Below are 25,572 nucleotides of genomic sequence, written 5' to 3'. Positions count from 1 at the left end.
AGAGACATAAATATTTGATTGTGAGATTATATTTTACATCTATATGTCCACTTAGCTGGGCTGTGTTTAAGTGTTCGGCTGAAGGCAACAATTGAATCAGATGCTATAGAGTGGATGCCTTGGTTATGTGCGTGTGACACGATGCACCTGAAATATGAATGTAAGAGGTTATAAGTATGGTCAATTATTAAATGAGCTGAAATCATATACGCGGCGCCAAAATGATTGTGTTTGTGCACAACACATAAAGCAGTGTGTGTCCGTCACTAATGCAGGCAATATTCACAGAGGCTATTAGCCAATAACAGCAGTATCAATCACAGTCAGTGTGCCTCTGTACGGCTCTTCTATCTTCTCCGTCATGTCTGTTTGATCCCGACCAAAAGACACCGTCATGAAATGGCACTATGACATGAAAGATTACAGCTGTAAAGACATCAAACAGCGGTATAGGCACCATAGACTGTTACACAAATTGAACCATTAAGTTGATGATATGTAATCTGCTTGTTGTTTTTGTGTGAACGTGTGAGTGTTTTATAGAATTAGCTGTCTACAGTTTATTCCCGCAAAAGTGTCCTCTTTCTACAATGAATGACAATTTACCCTAACAGCTCGGCTGATAGCCCCTCCATTGAACATTTTCAAATTATAGTGTTGCCCTTTGTGTCCTGTTCATAATGGCCCTAATCCAGAAATGTACATGTATCTATCACTTCGAGTAATGTTTAAAGGGGAAGCACAATAAATGGGAACAGTATTAACTAATAAAACCGTTTATTTTACAAAGATATAAAATAAAACTGGGATTAACCATATTTTTGAAAAATAATTTCAATAAATGTCTTAGTTAATGGTTTCTCTTGGGGGGGGAAAAGCATAAAATCAGCCTGTGGATGATAACAAATGACACAAAAAAATGCTCCCCACTGTTCACTGCCTTGGAAAAAGACATTTCATTATGCTTCCGCCCACATACTTCCCCCTCCCAAACCATCTCCACTAAGAAACCTTAATATCCTCTAATGACACTCTGGGTATCTTAATGGCCAGGAACTAAGAGGAAAACTGAAGAGACAGCAGAAGCTAAAACTTCATCACCAGTTCTGGCCATTTCATTGTTAAAGCCAAAAGGGCCATGGACCATTAGGCTTTAATGTGGTCAATAACGCAAATGAGGAGATTTACAATCAGTGTTGGTCTTTACGGGACGGTGATATCTGGACAGCAGGTTAGGGCAATTCATAAAGGGCATTGTATCCAAAATAAATCATCTGCGGAAACATCATCAGAACACAATTTGATTATTGTGGTTAACGGGCAGAATGCTACAACCTACATAGTGTTTATGAAAGGAACATGCATACATAACACAATCATATCACCATATATTTCATATAATATCAATAACTATTATGATATAGCACTTTATCTGGAATCAATGATAAATCCTCATAGTATACAATAACCATAGGAAAACCTAAGTAATTACCTTTAAACATGATGATAAAGGTATATCCACCACAATGTAATGTTGATTAAGATCAGTTTATTCAAGTCTTTAAATAAATGCTACCAGAATTTGAGGATCTACTGCTTTACTCTTCTATTGTTTGTCAAATAGTTTGTAGTTTTGGACGATTGGTCAAACAACAGAAACATTTCTAAGAGGTATTGGGATTTTCACCCCCTGTAATCACCTTTTTGTTGCATTTACTCTCTAAATTATCAATTGATAGTTCACTAAAATATGTATGAATTGATAAAGATCATTTTAAGATGCAGCCCAATCAGTGTACTGCCCATCCTTACTTGGTAGCTTGTCAGCATTACAAGTCTAAACTCTCTCCACTTCAAACACTAATATAATTTGGAGATGCGAAAAATCAACAAACTGTAGAAATACTTTTTTCACTATCTATGATGAAGGAGGAGATACTCATCTGAGAGTACTTATATTTGTCCTTGACGTTCCATGTGTTCTCACTCTTCTTAAGAGCTGCCTCATTACTTTATCTACACTGTAATGTGTCAGTTATTAATCACTACTTTTTCATCATCTAAGTCTAAGCTGAATGACTTGCATGCTCTGAACTTCAGTCTGTGAAGTGAAAGCAAAAGTATGATGTTGGTGCAGAGCCCATCTGCTTAATTAGGAATTCCCGTCCATCCCAAACATGATGTGTGTGTTTGTGTATAGCCGGTCCAATGGTGAACTGCTGGCCAGAATTAGAGTCCTGACGATGAAGCAGACTGTGAAGGATTGATCCCACTCCGTGCCCATCCCCACCCCTCCCCTACCCAATTACAAGACTGTGTGTTTGATTTTCATCCAAGACGACCAGGCGAGTTTCTACAGAAACTTCCACCGCTGGCCTCAGTCGCCTTGCAGTGCCTCTGCCCACTCATACCCACCAATTAAGCCTCTTTCTAGTTTAAAGACACAGCAATCCCACATTGCCATGCTGTACACACACACACACACACACACACACACACACACACACACACACACACACACACACACACACACACACACACACACACACACACACACACACCACACACACACACACACACACACACACACACACACACACACACACACACACACACACACACACACACACACACACACCACACACACACACACACACACACACACACACACACACACACACACACACACACACACACACACACACACACACACACACACACACACACACACACACACACACACACACACACACACACACACACACACACACACACACACACCTCTGCTGCTGGCTGACTTCAACACAGTTTTCTTGTGCGTGTCCATCCGCTGTTTTTTGTTGTGCTAATATTAGCATGCACATACATTAAAGGAGATCACACGCATATGTATGAGACTCATAGTATACATATACATGCTTAGGGCCAAGTACACACGTGATGGCAAAGCGCATACTCTATAGCAACCACTCTTAAGATGAAAGGGAAATAAACTATTTTTCAGTTAGCTGGTGGTTACCTAGGCAATTAAAGATGGAGCTGAGAGGATTGCTTAACCTTCCTCAGAGAGAAGGAGGGAGTGCCGAGACGTAGAGGCAACGCTTGAGTTTGAAAAACAGAGAAACGTGACTCCTCTCTGCGCTTTGCCAAATTACAAGGGATGTATCCTCCAGGGAAATTCCTCAATCTAAATAATATATATTCCAAATGAAAGCAAATAAATTACAGGTACAATTGACCTGTAGAACCCAATGAATGGCAAAGGAGAAATGTGTGTGCTATAACTTTGGGTGCGTTTTTTTTGTTTGTGTTTAACCTCAGTGTAAAGGGTTCATATGTTTTGCAAATAAATGGAACATTTCCAACAGCCCAGACTGTAACCATGGCAATCCACATTACCTACTTGGTTATTTTTCTCTCCTGAGCCAAAGGAAAACAGCTTGAAATAATGGGTTGAAGCCAGGCTTTGACACACACACACACACACAGAGGTGATATCACGGATTGTTGTGTTACAGGGCTGAGTGGATATCATAGTTCTGAGGCCAGCCTCAACCACACACCGGCTAAATCACACCAAATAGATATATGAGTGAGAGTAAATCAATACGTTGCTTTTCATTATGGTTCCATCTCCTGGTACCGGCCATTCACAGTGATGCTAGATTGGGAGGAAATGGAGAGACTCATCAAGGACTTCTGTCTCTTCAATTACGAGTCGAAGTAGAGCGAGGCTGCGTCACCGGTGCGGGCGTCTTGATTTACTCTAGCTGCCGTGTGCAGATTCACACACACCGTGATGGAGCTGTACCAAATCATTCCATTTTGATAGGACATTTTCAGGAGATGCTCACAATCCCAAGGACCATTACAGGTCAATTGCTTCTGCAAATAAGGTATCAAATAATGAGTTTATTAAGCAGAATGTATATAATGCATTAAAAAAAAAGCTGTGTTTTACTGTGTCGTCTACTTTAATCTATAATCTACTGGTTTTGATCTGCCATAAAGCAAATTGAAACATGTTACTTATATTAGGTACAGTTGGTTTTAGGTATGTCCCAGTACATTTGAAGTAAGAGCATCATTAGCTTTTGCAATGTGATGTAATGTACTCCTTTGTAAATGGACAGTGCTCAAATATTAGATTTTACAAACAGGAATTTAAACAATATCCTCGCATTTGATTGGACCACTAAGAAGTGGGCTGGCTTTGAATATAGCACCATTTGGCAGAGTGATACCTCCATTGTCAATAACGGTTTGGATGGCATTATTATTGGCTAAAGTGTTTTGGCATTCCCTTACCTACAGTAAGCACAGGTCATATTGTGTTTTACAGGAGGGGAAGATGATTGCCTTTTGATATAAAAAAGCTTGCAGTATTGTATTATTTTCTAACATAAGTAGTCAAATAGTTGCAAAATATGGTCTTAACGGGTAAAAAAAAAAAAAAAAAAAAAGAGTGCAAATGTTTTTCATTAAATCTATAAGACATGTATTTCTACCTTTTATTGCATTGATTTGTGTCTGCATGCTTATGCTCTTACTCCCTTTTGTAATATTTTGACTTTGTAATACAAGAGACCACAGAAGCCAACATTTCCATTAGATTGTGTCAGTAAAGTTGAGGAAGTGATGACGAAGGTTCCTGTGTTCGGCTTGGTTGAGCTCTTCTGGCATGATTCATCTCTTTCCTTCACTTCCACTGACCTCTACTTCCTCTCCATAAAACCAGCCATCTATTTCTCTGTGGGACCATCCATTAGAAGTCTTTTACCTCAGAAACTCTTTTGCAACTGTATGTTCCTCCCACTGGTTTTGTTGCTGTCAAGGGATTTGTAGTGCTGTAATATTGTAATTCAATTGAGTGCATTTTATCTGTTATTCTAACATGCAATATAACCACATTTAAGTTAAGTACTTTCATAAAGCTATACATCCAAATTGTAAAAAAGAAAATCTCTACACACCTGAATGTGTGACAGGTGTCAGTGATGCCATTTTGGAAAACGATGGGAAAACTGTGTGTATATATAGAAGAGAAAAGTAGCTGCTCTTTTAAAGGTAAGACAGAACAAAACGTGTTAATGAATAATTAAGCACGAAGCTGACGGTGTGATCAAATTAAACACAAAATACGTAGACACCTCTGAAGTCAACGGCAGTGAAATGCTTAATACAAGTATTTTTAGACACGTTTTTCTCACAAGTAAAGTAACATTTGTATTGAATCAATTGAATGTGTGTGTGTATGATGTGTGTGTGTGTGCATGGTCCTCCTGATTGTACATGCTTGTGTGTGAGCTTTTCATCAGAACAGTGTGTGTCAACAGCAAGCTTTTGGGAAGCACAGCCCTTCACTGCTGATTATACCTTCTTCTGCTTTTGAATTGACAAACCAATGTATGAATACCCAACCATTATATATGGACACCCACCACTGATGGTAACCATACTCTAATTAGCAAGCACCAATTCATCTGCCCCATTGTTACACCAGCTATTATATCTATGCTTTATTCATTCCTAACTTTAACTAAATTCAATTAGGTGAGATGTAATTATAATCTATATTTGGACTCCAGAAGACATGTGCAAGATGGTGGTTGGTACATCAATGAATAATACCTCTGGCTCAAAAGCAAGGGATTTGTTTAAGCATGGTATTTGGTTATTAATAGAGCAAAAATGAGTTAGAATAGCTACAAGCAGCTAATAAAAGCACAACTTTATTTTGTATTACTTCATTGGTCAACAATATTTTTGCATATTTTGTGATTTTGTGATGCACACTATAAATAGTGTATGTAATATATTTTATACTGATATATATATTTTTCTTTATTGTAATTATTAATATTATATAACTTATTATGTTGGTGGTAAATAATTGTATTTTTTAAAAACAGTATTTTTGCACTTTATAACGTGTTTCTTTCTCAAAGCTTCGCCTGTACCCAATTAACCTTGTTGACACGGTAATAACGTATTGAACCTGACCTAAACAGTGCCGTGCTGCAGGGGACGGCATGCCTATGTGTTTGTCTACTCATGTGGAGAGGATACACTTTAGCGCTAAGCTACTGAAAATGCATGTTTTTGTGTGCAGCCAGAGAGCTACCTTCCCCCGGGTAACAAGTGGCTGCGTTCTGTATTAGCCAGCAATCTCTCTCACTTACAGTGCATTTCTGCCCTCTCTCTCTCCATTCACAGTAGATAAGTCGCAGAGAGGGTAGACAGAGAATAATGACGTTGAGCATGCACAACAACTGCCTCCCTAGGAGAGGGCCCCGGGGAGCATTTTGCAGTATTACCCAGTCAGCCATAACTAAAACATCATTACAACCCTATTCACAGCCCAGACCAAGAGTAGGCTCTGGCTGCAGAGAGGGGATGAGAAGATGAGGGGATGAGGGGATGAGGGGATGAGTGGATGAGAGGATGAGAGGATGAAGGGATGGGGGAATATTTCATTATTAATTCATCTACTGGCTTTTTAAAAAATTAATCTGTGAAAGAGTTCTTGGCTATTAAATGTCTAAAAACATGAAAGAATGTCGTTATAATTTCCCACAGCCCAATGAGATCAAATTAATGTTGTCGTTAAAGTGTAATGACGTCTTTTTGACAATCAGCCCAGAACACAACGACATTCAGTTTAATATCATATACAACAAATAAATGTCTAAATGAAGAGGATGAAACCTGAATGAAATCCAGTCATGAATACATAAACAAGCAATGTAAAGATTCCAACGGGTAAATACAGATTGAACACACGAAATGTCTTCTGTAATCAAACCCTGACTTTTTTATGGTTGGTATTTTTGGCAGAAATATAATGAATTGTCTTAATATTGTTTATTGTTTATTGTTCTAATGCTGTTTAGAGCTATTTCAAGTTATTTCTATAGCAGAATGGACATTTCCTACATTTGCTGCTTCACATTAAAAGCGAATAACTGGAGAAAGACAGGTCGTCTTTTTATCGTGAAGCAATCACAGGAAATGCCATGTATGTGTTACTAATGCTGACAACCAGCTTTCGTTGATAACGTGACAACAAAAATGAAGGTTTTGGCTTTTTTATGCATCTATTTATTTGTGTCTGTTTTCAGGAGCGATGCAGATGGCAGGACGTGAACCTTGAACCCATCGACATAACTTACTGTGCTGGGCTCTACGGTTTAAAACGTACTCAAGGAGTGCTTGCTGGTATAAAAAGCAGCCACCAAAGTTACTATTTATGGTATTTATGTTTTTATATAAGTTAGTACTACTTTTTTTTCCTAATGCAGAGAAGATGTTCATAATGTTTATAATATATTCAATATTAAAGTTACCTATTTATATCAATAAAATGCATTTTCCAGAGAGGATATCTTACATATCAAAGGTTAGACAGAATATATGAGTACACATGGAGGCCCTTTTTTAAAGATGTTGATTCAACCTGAGTTTCCAAGCCTTTAGACCTGTATATTTTTTCTAGTGAATGTTTTTATTTGTAGTCTTTAATCATTAATATGTTCCAGTGCGTACTTGATTAAGATGCGTTATACAGAAGAAGCATGTTAAAAGGTATTAAAAAGGCTGTTTTAGGTGATAATATACTTCTAAATAATCCTGCAGATGTATGTGGAGGGGACCGGCTAACAGCAGTCAGCTGACCTGCTGAGCAATATCTAATTATGCACAAGTTACAAAAACCACTCATTAAACTGGAGCGTTAAACTGAAGTGACACATTAATGAGCGACTGAATACATAAATGAAAACTGCAGACGGCAACAAACGTTTGGAGAAGTAGCATGAAATCCCTTTTTGCTACTAACAAGGACCCAGAGCAGCTCGTCTTAATGCTGCACCGAAAACAATGAGGGCTCTGACTGCTGAAGTAAACACAGCTTACAGCTCATCACTGTAGTGACAGGATCACAACTTGACAGGATTAAGTCGATGTAGTTGATTACAAAATGTGTAACTTAGCCCTCTACACATTTAAACACAAGCAAGACATCAACTACAACTCTCATCTCATTGTGGGTTGACAATAACTGTAATGCATCATTCTACACCTGCAACTCATACTCTATGCCTCCATCATCCTTCACCTGTTCACCTTTCAGACAGTAACAGCATCCCCTTGTTCTAAAAACAAGACATGCTCCGCCATCAAACCCTTTCTCTGCAGCACATACCACCACAGCTTCACCCTTCCTTCAACTTGTGATTGCATCCCACTTCCTTGCACCATTGACACTCCAAAGAGAAAATCTGCACATAGTTAAAAATATGGTGGGAGAGTAACTTATGAATATGTAAATCTGGCCTTGAGTCAACAGGCGTTCACTTCTTCCCTTACAACCTTTTTTTAATTTCCCTGACAATTATGCCTTTCATCTTTACACACACACACACACACACACACACACACACACACACACACACACACACACACACACACACACACACACACACACACACACACACACACACACACACACACACACACACACACACACACACACACACACACACACACACACCACACACACACACACACACACACACACACACACACACACACACACACACACACACACACACACACACACACACACACACACACACACACACACACACACACACACACACACACACACACACACACACACACACACACACACACACACACACACACACACACACACACACACACACACACACACACACACACACACACCACACACACACACACACACACACACACACACACACACACACACACACACACACCACACACACACACACACACACACACACACACACACACCACCACCCCCCCCCGTGCTGTCCTCTCCTGGGCTGTGACCCAGCCGGGTAATGAAGGCTATAAATCAGCACCTTGGACAGCGCGAGGCAAGCCTGAGCTTCTGGATGTATGTACATGCAACTGGAGTCAGGAGGGGGGAGAGGGGAGGGGGGAGAGGGAGCAGCTTTCAGCACCGGGGGACAGCGGACAGCGACAGCCTCTGACATTCCTACTGTAAAGAGGCGGAAAGCCCTCCCTATCTGGAGCCGCTGCTGCATAGTACTGATGACTAAACAGAGTTATTCAGGTTGTTGCACAGCTAGCTTAGCAAGGCCGTGATTCAGATGAAAGGGATGTGTGTGTGTGTGTGTGTGTGTGTGTGTGTGTGTGTGTGTGTGTGTGTGTGTGTGTGTGAGAGAATGAGGTCCTATCCTGAGAGATGCCTCTACTGCAGAGTGACAAAAAGAGAAGGATAGAATTAGAGAGTGACACGGGGGGGGAAAGAGAGATGTGTTGAAAGGAGATGGTGGTGGTGTTGGTGGGCACTTATCCCCCTCTCTAAGGGTCCCACCCCAGCTGTGTGCACATTACATACATAGGTAATATCCATGCATCACGCAGGAACAGATAAAAAGGGACAGCCTGACAAACGAAAGTCTGACAACTACATTTTGCAGGAGATGTGGTGGAGCTCCAACCACACGCAAATTAAAGTGTACTCCGTCTGAACACGCGTGCCAACTTGGAAACTCCATTCTGCACACACATGGATGCATACACATAATCAGATGGGAGATTCCACAGTGCTAAAAGGTAGAAGCGCACACACAAAGACAGCAACGCTCAAGTAATCTTGTTAGCCTAACACTCCTGCATGCGCCGGTATGTGGCTCTATGTCACGCTCGGTAACCTGCCCTTGATGGTTTCGATTCGTCGCACTCACAAAACGGGGTCATGCTTCAAAAACCTGTCGCCAACCTCTTACAACCGCTGTCCATGCTCTTAGCGCACCTTTGTAATCCCCCCCCTACGAAAAAAAAAGAGATGCCCGCATTAAGTTAAATATTCATGTTCCCAGTGCTGGTCTATTTTTATCATTAAGCCCTCACAGGTAGGAGAAGCAGCATAGTGACTGTTCTCTCATCCGCAACCTGTCTCTCCAGTGCATCCTGGGAGTCCTGACGACAACGAGGAGATTTGTACCTCAATGCAAAAGGGGAAACATCAAAGAGGGAATGTAGAGAGCCAAATGGAAGACAAGAGGGCAGTGAAGGAGAGAAAGCCGGGGCCTTGAGAGATAGACAAGTGTGCAGAACAATCCTCAACATATAGCAGAGAGGAACTAGAACAAAAATGCCGGTGTGCAGCTTCTGCAGAATTATCCACAGCCCCAGTGAGCCGTTGGGTTTGAAAAATGGAAACCAAATAACAAATACCTGGGAATTCCATGACTTAACGCCGTTTCTAAATGTGCAGTGCTGTTCCCGTCACAAGCATAGGTTACATTTCCGTCGGGGTTTGCGCTTTCAGGCAACGAGCTGGTATGAGAGCACTCCCAACCAAGCTCTGCACAACCCAGCAACCCACAGGTTTCCTATGGAAAGCCTGCAGAGATCCCGGCCTGGGCTCAGCCATGGGGATTGGCTGGAGGGCTGATTTTGACAGCTGGGGGGGGGCGATGGGATTAGCAGCAGTGGTGGCTTGGTATCTGTAATTGTGAGTGGTTGTGTGTGTGTGTTTGTGAGAGCGTGCACATGCCCATACCGCCTGTCCACATATAACCATATGTGATGGGAGCATTTAAGTTGAACCAACTATTTGACGTTTCTACACCATACATCATTACTGTATGCATGTTTGCATGTTTGCGTGTGTGTCATGTTGATGTGTGTGTTTTAATGCAAGTTGGTGCATGTGCTGGAAAAGGCTGTAATGCCCTTACACTATCCATTCATCGTATGGAGTAAGCCCATTACTATTCCTGTCACAACAGCCTTGCAGTAAGAGCAGCAGCAGAGGAGGCAAGCCGACCACCGTACTGTGCTGTAACACTAACACACGCACACACACACACACACACACACACACCCACATCCTTTCCCAATGACTGCTCACTCCCATCACCCTAAATTGTGTGTGCTTTACGAAGCATTTCATGTGCTCCATTCATTGCCTCTCTGTGTGCGTGGGCGGATATACAGTATGTGTCTCGCATTGCCATTTGAATGTTCCTGTTTATGCATTTTTGCTGGTGTGTGTGTGTGTGTGTGTGTGTGACACATCCCATCACTCACCCTGGCTTTGGGCTCCTCCGTCCCCCTCCTCTGTGTCGGTCAAGTTGTTAAGCATCCCGGCTGCTCTACAGTTCTCTTGGTGTGCTGCTGCGGAGCGGTGTCACCGATGGAGCTCTCGGCGGCTCTCCCTGCTCTCCACCCACTGTGATCAGCCGCAGAAGTAGCGGGGAAGCAAGAGTAGAAAATATGCCAGCCGGATCCTCCTCGCTCCTCTTCGCTCCTCGCTGCCCGTAGGATGCACGCAGAGAGGCAGCAGAAGAGAGAAGGATTTCTTTTTCCTCCCTCTGTAGATCCTCCTCTTGACGTCTCTTCTCCGCTGGCTTGTAAGCGTGACTCTCTCTCTCTCTCTCTCTCTCTCTCTCTGTTGCTCTCTCGTCCTCTGACTCTCTTGCTGTTTCTCTCTCTCTCCTGGTGGAGGAGGAGGAGGAGGAGGAGGGAAGCTGCAGGAGTTTGGTGGATGATGGAACGCCTCAGAGCAGCACTCTCTCCCTCCTTCCTTCTTTCCTTCGCTGTCTCTCTTTTTTTTTTGGTCGCCTTCCTCACACCTGATCTCGATCTCACCCACTCACAGACACAAAAAGCACTCTCCCCTGCTCAGATGATGTTGCTCAGTCACTGTAGCTGCCAACATGATTGCATATTCAAACAGTAGTGTGATTTCTTCTACATCTTTCTCTCTCTCCCCCTCCCTCCCTCTTCTCATCGCAGCTGACAGACAGAGAGGTGATTGGGGAAGTGGAATAGATGCTGCTAAAGAGAGCGGGCGGTAGCCTCGCCGCTCTGATGTCTTCTGCTCACAGAGGTGCATTATGCATCGTCTTTTTCTCCTGTCAGCTTTGTAATAAGCTGCCGCGCTCGCTCCCTACTTTAATGTCAGATGCAAATAGAGACTCTGTATCCTTCAAGGGAGGAACAAGCCCTATCAACATCATCTGTATGCAGTTATGATAAACAAGGAGAGCCATCAGATGCACACACATGGAAGGACACACTGTATAGGCAACACAGCCATCAGTTTGGTTTGCACACATGCACACACACACCTGCCCATCTGCTCTAACATGGCTCTTTATCTTCCTTTCCAATGGTTAATCCCCTCTTTAGTGTGCAGAGAGCTTTTGTTCTAACTGAACTGCTGTATGGCGTCGGCACAGCATTGAAGCCTCCCTGTCAATTAGGCCGGTCTCATTTTTGATGCATGCAGATTCATTTTGATCGGGTACATTGTGTACCGTGTGCAAAAGAAATGCGTGTAGGGAAGACACTGTGCATGTGTGTGTGTGTGTGTGTGTGTTTCCATGTGTGTCCCAGCGGTTGCGATCCCACACCAGAGATATGAAAGCAATTAATCTTGGTTTTAGTCATGGTAGCGCTGATGCACAGAATAGATTTCAACAAAAAGGGAAGGAGGAAGATATAACTGCACACCCGGCTCTGCTGAATGGATTTATTACCGAGGTCTCAAACGAAACCTCTACAAACAACCAATACCTTGAAGCTTGACAACGAATTTTCTACTGAGCTGTGTGTACAGATACACTTCTCTCCTCTTGTTCATTAGTACTCACGCCAGTGAATACTTTGTAACAACAACACACATTACATTACAATATCCACAAGGAAAGAGCCTTTGCTTTTACCTTCAGTGGAAACATTACATTCAGTTGTGTCCTGAATATATTGCTTTATGTACATTATGTGTCAAGTAAGCAATTGATTGGTTGAATGTGACTTACATGAAATCATGCTGATTATTTCTGGTGGTTACAAAGGAGGGTGCAGATCTGTCTTGTTTATTAAATAAAGAGGAAAACAAATGTGAAGTAAGCAGGGGTGCTACACAAGTGATGTGGGTAGTACACTCAGATTTCTACTCTTGCATGTAAATGCAGAACTGATCAATAACACATGTCTTGCAGCCGTGCAGCAATCACTGGCGGCTAGTAATCAACCTCACAATGATTAGACTTTATTGTTGTCATTTGGATGGATGAGAAACAGGTAAATGGTTAACTAAACGCTATATTGTGCATACCAAGCAGACCGAATGCATACAAAAGGACAATAACCCAGTTTAATGTTTAACACTTCTGGCAATCACTTTTACGTTGTGTCTATTTTTGGTTGAATTGCAGGTGTTCATATAAAGATGCATCTTGTGATGAGCATTGCAACGTAGCGGAGTCTGTGGTAGGTTGCATTGGTGCAGGCTATTTATAAAAGTATTTTTTTTTAAATGGGGGCGCTAGTGTGGTATACATTGGCAACATCATCTTTTCTTCAGATTAAAATGTCACCTGGCACTCCAACTAACATTTTAAATGGCAACATGGTTGTCTGGAAACTATTTATTTACACTAATTACGGTGTTTATTGACATCATGCATCTTGAATTTAAGTTTGTATATCTAAAACATTTCTGTATTTCTGTGCTTCCTTTAGCTGCCAAGGCTACGTTCTCCATTTTCTAGTAACAGTTACTGTACAATTTACAGTGCCACTCAATTGTGTTAAACACGATGAAGAACACTGCGGGTGGGGGGGGCTGTGGCTCAGCAGGTAGCATGGTGGTCCACAAATCATATGGTCGTTGGTGCGTGAATGATTGAATGCCGACTTGTGTTGTTAGAGGCTTTGGGTGGTCGCGCAGACTAAAGACTGGCTGTACAAAATGCACTCTATTTACCATTGGATCATCACTTAGCAATGAATCAACCTAAAGTTCATCTACGCCAGCATCCACCTGTAGACTCACATGTTCCTCAAAGAGATGTGGAGTTATCATATCTACCAATCTCTCTCTCTGCACAGATTGAAATGAACATGTGGGAAAAACTGTAATACATTCAGTGAACTTACACAATCAAATCAGCTGCTGTAGCTAACACACTGCCAGACATCAACATTATTTTGGTTAGGTCCGAAAAGAGCCAACTATTAATTTGAGTAATTTGTTGTTTTACATTTTTGAGCGATTTAATATCTTGTTTGAGAACACTGATCTTGAAACAGGACAATTTTTTGAATAAGCTTTTTCTAAATCAAATAAACTTGAAAAGCTGCTGCATGAAACTAAGTACCTTCCATGCTGACTCAATTATGAGGCCTTAATATAATGCTAGAGCATTGCATTAAACATATATAATACGATCAGTTGTTGAAATGGTCCCTTTGCTGAGCTTTGTGGAGAAGAAGAAGAAGGAAGAGAACAGGGAGGAGGGGGGTCGTTATATATCACCTATAGAACAGGTAGGTGAGAACATGTCCGGCAAGGTGATGGCAAAGACATTACTATTCACAGAAACACCTAATACAAGACACACATTATAGCATCTTCAAGATTTCCTAACCCAAAATGAGTTGATCTGGGTGACGAGAATATATTGTTCTTAGAGGCAGTGACAGTGGGAATGTACAAAGGAAGGCGGCAGGAAGGCACTGAGTGCACTGGAGCAGAGGGACCTGCTGGCACAGCAGCTGTTTTCCAATAGAGACGCAAACAGAAGGCTCACTTTTCAAAAGCTAAGAACATTTATTGATGAGACTAGATGGAGTTATAAATCAGAACACTTAGAAAAATTGATGTCTGAATACATTTCCGTAAAAGAAAATGGAGGAAGAAGTAGTTTCAAGGTACAGATTTCAAATGTTGTTTTCTATTCACAAACAGAACTCAAGTAGATGTGAATTGAACGTAGCTATCTAAGCAGGGCTTCAAATGAAATCAAATGTATCTTTATTTTCCGAAGTAGGACATTCCTTGGGTCAGAGGTAGAAAACGGATCTCTTGTGCTGTACAGTGTTTGACAATCACTATAGATGAGCGGATCTTCCTGAATCTAACAGCATTTGAAGTCGACCCAGGTGCCTATAGCATGCCGACATGCTGGTCTGTTGGAGTTTTAAGAGCGAGGCAAAGTAAAAACAAAACAGGATGTCAGGAGATTTTGAAAAGCTGTCAACCGCCCACACCTTGACAAACGGTGTTAGTCCTGTCTCTTTTCAAACGTGAACAGCTGCTTCATGTCACGGTGCCAGATGATATTGTCAACTAGATGGAGAAGGCATAATGAAAAATCTGGAAAACACTTCTTCAAGAGGTGTACATTTCCCTCAAAAAATGTATTGCAAAGGTTTCTGGGACAAATTAAAATACTACAATTCATTTACATTTTTATTTTCCTTACCCAACTCAATTCAAAATACCAGAACGTGTAATCAATGCAATTCAAATGTTCTGTGGGCAATATTCTGTGCATGTACTGCTGACTCACAGGCATCTGAAAGCGTTCTGATTTCTAAAGCAGCATGTCTTGCTGACAACTTAACAGAGTCTTGTCTCCAAAACAGGGCCCTGTTATTGGATTAGCTCAAACCCTTACAACACTCAGACACTGCCAACAGCAAGTCTTGGGCTACAGTATGGGAGGTAGAGGCAGAGGGAACTGCACTGATAGTAAATGGCTGCAATATGACAACTATAGTATAATTAAGATATTTCTCGAGTGTCTATAAGTGCGAGAGAGCGCACTTGAGCCTAGGGGCGTTGAGGTCAAAAGCCAGAGTCAGTGAAAAACAGAAAAGATAGACTGACAGAGAGACAAAAGTTGAGTTTTGACAAATAGGAGCATTTTAGGACTAAATGCAGATGCATGAGTCATCTTTCAGAGAGCAATTTTTTAAAAGGTTTTTTAAACAGAGAGGAGACATTTACATTTTGAAAATGCAGGCTCATTTAAATGTCATGAACTCAGAGCTGGGGTCCAAACAGGGGCAGCAAAGGGACCATCTTGGGTGAATAATGTTGTACTAAATGGAGCCATGCTGAGGTCATATTGACCTGCTCTACTCTGCTCAGGAGCCTACTAATGAAGTAGAGCAACTCGGACACAAATACTTTTAATGATGACAGGCCATGGTCAAAAGAAATTCAATTATGTTTCTGAATCGCGCTCGCAGACCTCTAGTGACCTTGTGTCATCAAAAGGAGCAAGGGTGGAGAGGAGGTGAGAGGGGGGGGGGGGGGGGGGGGGGGGGGGTGGAGGGTGCTGGCCTTCAGTGGAAACAGTACATGGATGTGAGCTGATTCATAAAACAAAGAGAAGAGGAAAGAGCTCACGTACCGATTTGGGCAAAAAAACAGTTTTCTAACTGACTAAGTCAAGCATTGAGATGCATTTGGTGTGCTATGGTGCAGAAAACAATGCATCTGAGATCATCCTTAACAACAGAAGACTGTATTTATTCAATTACTAACACCATATCAGAGGGTACAACATGCAGTGAGTCTGAAGAAACTGCTTATGGATTCTGGTTCTTATCACAATGATGTAGTAGTTTATGATTCAAGTAAAACAAACACAACACAATATGTAAAACACAAAACCACATTCATATTTAAAGGAATAGTCCTTGCGTATTTACTGTGTAAGTCAAGAAGATTGATACAACTCATATGTCTGTGCAGTAAATATGAAGCTACTGCCATCGGCAAGTTAGCTTAGCATAAATACTTTAAACATTTAAAAAGACCTTTCCTTACTTTGTCCAAAACTGGACAAATAGCCTATAGCTATAAAGTCACACAATGTTTGATCTCAAAAAGCAAAGTTAAAAAGGACATTTTAATGGGGTTATGTGGCTAAAATGTCTTTAAAAATATACTTGATGTTGATATATTGGCATTTTCTCTCTGTCTTAGTCAATGTACAGCTTTATTTTGTATATTTACTTATATTTGATCATTTTCTCTGTCGTATATAACCAAGCTACATCTGTTGGAAAAAAAAACACATTTAAGTCATTAACCTTAGGCTGGTAATTATAATTAACATTGACAAGTTTATTAAACAAGAATATAATATGTAGTCCTACATATTGTCCAAACTTTGCTTTAAGTATTACTTTAATAAAACACCTGCTTTCCTATCACTCCCCAGGTTGTACATGTTGGACCAGTTCCAGGTGTTGAGGACATCCAGAGGTTAAACTGCTACACGTCTTCTCACCGCACAACGGTGAGCAGCTCAAGGAGCTTGGGTTGTTACAGGATGAGATTAAGTGAGAGGACGACCACTTCCAACCAACAGTATCAGCAGCAGAGCCTCGTCTCCTCATGTGTTTTTGTGTCTTGGACTCCTGCCAGATCATTATGGTCTGTCTGAGCACCTTCAAACATTGACAAGGGCACGCAGCATGTTACAATCCAGCAGCCACACAAACTATAGCCCTTGACTAAGAGTTAAACACAAAAAATACAAAAGCTGAAACTACTAAGAAACTCATTTTTTAAGGAAGGTAGTCCAACGTATCTCCTAGTGTGAGTAGAGAGGAGCATCAAAAGTTTTTAAATGAAACAGCATGCTTAATATTCTCTCTGAATTTCCTTACGGCCCGTCCACACGGCGGCGTGCGTTGAAGCTTCAACGCAGCTTCCCATTCACTTTGAATGGGGTGACGTCACGCTTTGCCAAACTGCATTGTGGTTCCGTCGCTTCGCTTTGCCTCCGTTGCTCGCTTCAAAAGTTGAGAAAAGTTCAACTTTTCAAGCTTCGACGGAAGCGTCAGCCAATCAAATCATATGCCGGTACAAGCTCTAGCCAATCAAACCGCGTGCTTGTCTGTCCGGGGCGGAAGATTCATGTAATTGGTTGTTGGTCGAGCTTCAGATACGCCTGCCGGCAAGCTTCAACACACGCTGCCGTGTGGACGCTGCGTTAGTGTGTGAAATCAAAAAATACTTTGAGTCAGAGGAGGCCCTCACACTTAAATAATGTAATACACAGGCTCAGTAAGCATTAGACACATCCAAGCCACCAATTGTAGCCCAATGTATGTATTGGGTTGATACTGTATAGATTTGTATACATTCATGTTATATAGTTTACAGTTAAGCAACCTAAACAGCGTTTGTATTGGTGAATCATCATGACTGTTGCAATAAGTCTAATTGAAGCTGCATGGTGATAAATAATGCATTTTGGTTTTCCGTCTCAGTCATTTTGGGAATGAAATATGCCAAGTAAAAATGATTTCCATCGACATGAAGTGAGGCTGATGTGCAGTCAGGTTTATTGTTGGAGCCTTAGTGAAACAATCTGAGAATGCGGTTTTGTTAGCACAATACCCGAGCACTTCTGTCGATGAGTTTGGCTTCCATTGTATTTTCCGTGTGTCTTTTCCACTCTCTTGACTGTAAATGTGATCAGCCTCTGCTCAAAGAACTGCCTAATATCCTCCCACGGCAAGCCCTAGGACAAACATACACACACGCACGCACAAACACTTAAAGATCCCGTTATCAGTTTATTGTATGAAATTGTGTTAGGATGGGCTCAAGAAAATTACATGGAAAGTGTTTGAATTTATGCCCGGTCTCCTGAGGGGTAATTTACAGTAGGCTGTGGATGATAATGGATGTTATTCAGGAGCGGCCGGGTGGATTCAATCTACTGCTGTCCATCCGTTTACCTGATACTGCCAAATTGAATAACAACTTTACAAGCACTGTGTAAACTCTCTTTATTGAGTCTACTTTTTTGGAATTCGTCTTTCACAAACAAATCTAATCATAGCTTTGTCCCTTTCCAAAGGCTGATTTGGCACTATAAAATAATATTGTTGTAAATTAATATGACTGGGAAACATGAGAGAGAAAGGCAGAAACCAGTTAACCAAAATGATGCATAACTTGAAAGCTAAAAATATGTCTGCAGTCCTTGTTAGCGCCAGCTGACGGGACATGTATACTGTATAATGTATATATATTGCTCATCAGAGCAGAGAGTGGACTACATGTGCATGCTGTCAGAGATTCGTTAAGTGTTGAAACCTGCAGGGTTGGCAGAACCTCGGGGCCTCAGAGGGGTTGTCAGGTAATTAATCTGAGAATAGCCGGGGCAGTCCTGGGAGCCCCCCCCCCCGCATCTGAAGGGGCTTTGATTGCAAGACGGGCATCTGAAAATGTGAGGGAGATTCTTGTTGGCCTGGCAGGAGAGAGCGAGGAGATCAAAGTGGTCCGGCGATGTTTCGACACAGCAGAGGCAAGCTTTTGTTTGCTCTAAACATGTTTTATCTGATGGGGCCTGCTGGCCAATCTCAGAGCGTTGTCTTTCTAATCGCCTAATCCTTCTAGAGCCGCCAAGCCTCTCAGAAAAAAACAACTGACGAATACTGAGGTCATGTACTCTCTTTACATGCTGAGTGTGGTGGAGGTAGTGTTCGATGTATGATTAGGTGTAGAAGGAGGTGGACATGTGTAGAGGACAGTAGCTTTCAATCGCTCAGCAGATTAATAAAGCTGCAACAATTGTTTTACAAGAGTGAAATATAATTGAATGTAATATGATTGCAAAATGTTACTGAAGTATATGGCTTTTTCATAGTATTTGTGTTTGATTCATTATTTGTTCCACCCGTCAGTGAAATCCCTGTTATGTTTCTGCAATGTTTTTATTCTATCATTTGAATTTCACAGAATACATTACTGAAGCAGCTCGGTTAAATGACTCTCTATTGTCGACACAATTAAAGGTGGGGTAGGTCATTTTGGAGAAACCAGCTCGAGTGCGCTAGAATTTGAAAATACACAACCGGAAAAAATCTGCCACTTCCTTACAGAGCCCCTCCTCCAACACACACGAACGCCCACATGACCAATGAGGGCACGAGATAAGTTTGTGCACAGATGGAAGGCTGACAGGCAGGTAGGCCATCCAGTTATTTTAGCCGGGCCGGCTCAGATGATTGGTCGTGCTTTTTACAGTACTACGGCTTCCACAGATGAACATTTTTTAATGGATTTTTTGTCAAAGCACTTAAGATATTCATTGCTAACGGGATGTTAAGAGCATTCCATGGAATATAACAAAAAGTGTATCTCGAGCCGGTTTCTCAAACGTACCTACCCCACCTTTAATCAAGGTGCCAAGGAGGTTTTTACGTCTCTCATTTAACTTATATGTTGGCTCATTTCTAGTTTTAATTTTCCAACATGGTTTATTCAGCTTATCTCATTTCTGTATGCAGAGATAATAAGCGTTATTAAAAAGGGAAAATCCTCATAATTATGAGGCTGTTGCAGAACGTGAATATCTGGTTGCGCTTTTAATCATTAATCACTGAATTATGAGTGAGAAGGTATAACATTATATCAGGTGTACAGGGTGGTTAATACATTTATTTGAAGAAACTGAACCTGTTAATGCAGTAATTGTGCTTTTATGTGTACGACTGTTGTCTGAGTTTCATATTCAGCAGTTGCAGTTGGACCCATCCTGCTCCGTTCTGAACTACGAGAACATCAGTAATAAAAAGAGTGACATTAAATCTGACTCGTAGATAGATGCAGACAGCTCTTTCCCCCAGGAAGCCCACCTGTCCAAGTCTTCATGTCAATTTGAAGTCTCAATATTAATGCCTCTATTCTAGCATGCAAAGCACATCTATTTTCAACTTTGAATATGGGGCAGTATCAGTATGTCTGTTTGCACCTAATCAAATGTGAGACAAATGTGTTCTCTCGCCAAGACTAAGTGTCATGACCTTTTATAAAAAGAATGGCTAAACTATTTTACATCAGAACTGTCCATACTTAAGATGCATTCCCATGATACACAGTAAAACGGCTCTGCACTTGCCATTGTGCTTCTTTGGAGGGAACGTTACTGCCTGAATGGGTGGAAGCGCTAATCTAGACATTGTGCACCGCTCAAAATTGTTGTGCTGCACTCATAATTCAAATTATTTCAACTTTGACCCCTATTGCCACAGACCTTTCGACGCAAAACCAAATCGGATGACAGCTGTGCTAAGTGGTGCAAGCTAGCAGGGGAAGTTCCCATAACTAGCTGTTCTTAGCGCGAGGCTCTGCGCCCAACCTCACGGTGAGCAGAGAGCCAATCACGTTTCATTTGAATGCAGCTTAGATATCTATTTGCTATGCCAATTTCATGTTCCAATTAACTCGAAACAACAACCCTCCAATTAGTGAACAACTCTGAGTCACCTTGGCCTAACATTATTATTATATTATCATTATTTTCCTTCATCATATAGTGCATTCCATCATAACTGCATGTGATGTAAAACAGTTGTTTAACTAACCATCATAGACAGATACATCAGCAGGGTGCTCATATAAGCAGATATGTACTTAGTGCAGGAACATTGCTAGTGCTGTATATGTTGACCCAAATCCACAACAAATAGTGCCAGAAAAACGCTGAAGTGCAGCATATGATGGCTTGTAATTCAGAAACAGTGTATATATTTTTGTATAATTGCTTGTTCAGCAGACAGTGTCCCACTCTGCACATACAGTATGTTGTCAAAGATATCAAAGATCTGTTAAGGTTGATTTAATACTATTCAAGATTGTATCAAATGGAATAATGATATATTGATATCAGCCTCAAGAATTCAAATATTGGTCCGGTTATATCGTTTTGTATCGTCGTTGTTATCATGTGCAACACAGAGTATGGTGATATTTAGCTATTTTGTGATTCCTCTACTGTTTAAGATGTTGTAGCCTGTATGTGTAGCTTGTGTGTTTCTGTGTGTGTGTGTGTTTGAGGGGAGACTGACGTCTTCCCACATTAAAAAGGTGAACCTGACAGAACTATTGAGCTGTGGCGGCAGGCAGTCCACGCTGAAACCCCTGAAATGTTAGATAAAGACGTAGCGGGGAGAAAAGCAGCAGCGAGATGCACCTTGTGCGAGAGAGAAAACAAGACACACTTGTGGATAAGATGTGCTGAGAGAGGAGAGATACGTTTCAAGTGCTTTTGGATCGAGTGTTGTGTTGCACTGCAGGTGCCTGTGTGTGTGTGTGTCTGTGTGTGTGAATGGCCATGTCTATACATCTTCCCATAAATCCACCAGCGCTGTGTTAATTCTCCCCTTTTTTTCTGTTTTACATTTAAGCCAATAAGGAGGACGAAGTAGTAGGATGGAAGATATGACCCAGTTTTATTTCCTCCAAAGAAAACAAAGGGAGCAACAGAGAGAGAGAAATGAAGTGAGAAGAGGAGAAGAAAAAGGAGCGGGGAGAATCGCCCTGAATGAGAACAGAACGTAATGAGGGCTCATTTCCATACACGGCTCTACATCTTCTGGCTAACTGCAATCATCACCACCCCAGTTTGGTCAAACCCGAATAACACGGAGACAATCTCTCCTTGAAAAACTGTTTGCATACCAGACTCACACTGCCATTTTTAAAGCAGATGTGATACATTCTGCTGGGAACACATGTGATGTCTTTATTTTTGAGATAAAAACCAAAGAGCTATTATTAAGAAACATCTGATTACCACAAACAAAAAGTGGACAGAGGTTGTGTGAGTGACCATGAAGGATGTGATATTACTAAAAGATGCAACTAAACTCTTCTTTTCATTAAGACAGTGTGTGTTCAAGTGTGTGTTTGGATGCATTTAGGTCAGTATTAAAGCCCATGTTCACACCATCCTCACCTGCTGCGCTCGGATGGATTCCCTTTCTCTCAGTCTGCCTCTTAAGCAGATTTTCACAAAAAATGTGCAAATGAAATGAAAGGAAAGGTGAATGTTTGTTTCCATCAACTACTGTTATTTGATTATTAAGTGGCGTCATTTCAAGAAGAAGAGGGTGCACCACGATGACATATTTAAAGATGGCTGGTCAGATTTGAAAGGACGTAAATGTAATTGTATTAATGATTCTGTGAAAGCGGAATTGCCTTTTTGTCTGAAATGTGTTATATAAATAGATCAAATTACCAACTTTTACACCTCAGCCAAGAGTAAAAACATTTTTGCGATTCACAAGAATAATAATTTGATGTTAAGCATTTCCACTACGTTTTTTTATTATATAATATATTGTATTTAAATTGAAATTGCGTCTTAAAAGAAGTGATGGATAAACACCTGTTCTCTGTCAGCATCTCTCTGTTAGTCGTTCTATCTCTACCCCACTTGCATGGGGGATTTCTTTTATATAAATCTCTATTTTGTTGTCATTGAAAATATGTATTCTCTTCTAGTAATAATCAATAAATATATGCAAACATTATCATTCTTACAAGTTATATCATATTTTGAGTAATAGTTACAGTTTTTGCAGTTGGAGTTGGCCATACTGAATATTCTAATCACAACCATAAATGTTTTAATCATTTCTTATGCAAGGTCAGTAACTTCAAATAAATCCCATCTCTGAAAGGATGAACTCTCCTTCACTAGCAGAGTGCACCTGAAGTCCTTTTCCTATTAATCTGGCCCATGTTTTCTGTATTGAACAAACCACGGCTATATCTGAATGTGTGACCATGATACAGAAGTATGTATACAGGGGCCTAATTACATGGCCTAATTGTATTTTATAATAAGAACCACTCCGACAGCCCTCAAACAGCGCATCAATAAGCTGGGACATGATGTCAGGAACACTGAGGGGCTGTAGGCAGTTTCCTCCTTGGAGCTACACACTGAAGGTTTTTGTAGGCTGCTCATGTAAGCTGCTTTAGAGCACAGAACATCCGTTTACGTCAGAAAGGAGACACTCCACTGAGATGGAAAGGGGGCGATTTATCCAATGTAACACACAAATCAATGTTTGGTTCAGGCTTCACAGAAACATGAAGAGGGATTATCTTCGTAAGGAGCGGGCAGCATGATTTGGTAAAACAGTTGTAATGAAATGCATTGGACGGTGTGTTAAAAATAACAGAGAAACTTTCACAACTGGAACAGAACCTCTTACATCACTGACGAGCTTCTGCTTCAGAAGTACATCTGAAAGGAGAAATGATCCAAGCGGTTGGCTGAAATCTATTTTTGTGGTGGAATATATGAATTTGGGTTTGTTGTATAACACTTAATAATATTCTGCCTGCAGTGCTAAAGTAGGAAGGTTTTACAGGGTTACTGTCAAATGTGTGGGCTTTGAGATTTTTATAGACGTTCTACATTTGCTGCCACTAATTTAGTACACACACACACACACACACCTACAAACACAAAACCTCTCTGAGCAGAAAGCCTTTTTTGGTTGCGTTTGCAGTTAGCACAAGACTGCACTGCTTTAATGTTCTAATGTTATTGTCATGTTACTTCGTTTTTTTTTTAGATGCCTTAAAGTTGTCTTTTTTAGTCAAGACCAGACTGAGACAAGTGGGTCATAGCTTATAGTCTAAATTAAAAATATCTTTAGACATCAACAACAAATGAATGGCAATGTAAAAAGATATAATAAAATTAACAGAATATAATAAAATCACAAGATAAATTAGAGTACAATAAAAAACAATAAAACAAAATGCCATAAAATGTAGGACCCAAATATATCACATCACTGTCTGTTTCTGTCTGCATTAACACTGCTCAAATCTTCTTCTTTTTTTTTAAGAGTACATGAATAAAACATGTAACATCTGCCAACAGCCATTGGCAGGGATTGTAAAACAGGTGTAACTTAATAATAACTTTGTTCCATTGAGCTGTGCCAGGGCCTGGTCCCTGCTAATGTGCATGCTGGCTCACTGGCACACCTGAATGGAGTGTAGCCATGCATGGTGTTGCTTACACCTGTGTCTTTCCTTTAAGGCCAGGTCAAAATGTCCCCCGTGAAAATAAGGGTCAATAAAGGTGAGATTATTACAGTATGATGAAGTCAACTTGTTTGTTTGAGTTCAAATCAATATGGTAATCTAAATAAAACAATGTGTGAGTCCTACATAGATAAAATACTTTTGTTAATGGAGTTTTGTATCTGAACATTTATAGTACGATGACACGACATCAAAAAGGGCTAAAAATAATATATAAATGCAAGGGTATCCAGCCGTACATAATTTAGCAGCCAGGTGTGATCTCTGCCTGCTTTGTAACGCACTATTTCTCATAAAAGGGGCCACAGGATATGAGGTCCAGATCTGGTGAGCTTTATAAAAGGCTCTCTTTTATCTGATCTTGTGCAGCTGTACAAACTAACAGGGCGTGCACAAACAGGTCAGCGATTACAGGAGAACATGTTTTGTGACCCGAACTACTGAAAAGCGGCAATTGCAACATGCTACAGACCTAAATACAATCCAACCTAGTTTATTGTTAGCAAACTCAAATGTGTAATCGCGTGTTAATACTTAAAACATGCAATAATGATTCATTTCCGTTTCAAAAGGGCTTACTGTACTTGGTGTGTGACAAACCTGAGAACCTTTCTTTAATGCTTTATGAGCTATAAGCTTACAAGATATGCGTTTCACATGAAAGGTCACCTTATTACTGTTCCCACATTAAGCAATCTGATGTCATTTGATGCCACATTGACCTTTGTTTCTATTTCTGTCTGTTCTGCAACAGTGCACCTAAAGGCTAGTCCTTACCAAGCTGACATTTCCACCAAAAATACTTAACTGCACTCCGGGGGGGACAAACACTCATAAGGCAGACATTACATGGATAGTTAGAGTAC

At 40.9% G+C, this 25,572-nt stretch overlaps 1 protein-coding gene across 5 annotated transcripts in view; it reads right to left on the bottom strand.

Moving 5' to 3' along the window:
* Positions 1-25,572, bottom strand: part of slc12a5a (solute carrier family 12 member 5a) — a 156,774-nt gene that overhangs the window by 89,827 nt on the left and 41,375 nt on the right. Inside the window, exon 1 of one of the 5 annotated variants that reach the window (XM_034138762.1) lies at positions 11,113-11,715. The exons of the other annotated variants lie outside the window; for them this stretch is intronic. Within the exon in view, the coding sequence (XP_033994653.1) occupies positions 11,113-11,167 (55 nt within the window). The 5' untranslated portion in view covers positions 11,168-11,715. Of the gene's footprint in view, positions 1-11,112; positions 11,716-25,572 lie in introns of those variants that run through there. 5 annotated transcript variants of the gene reach the window in all.

This window comes from Trematomus bernacchii, unplaced genomic scaffold (genome assembly GCF_902827165.1).
Source record: "Trematomus bernacchii unplaced genomic scaffold, fTreBer1.1, whole genome shotgun sequence".
NCBI lineage: Eukaryota > Metazoa > Chordata > Actinopteri > Perciformes > Nototheniidae > Trematomus > Trematomus bernacchii.
This window is presented reverse-complemented; position numbering and strand designations above follow the sequence as displayed.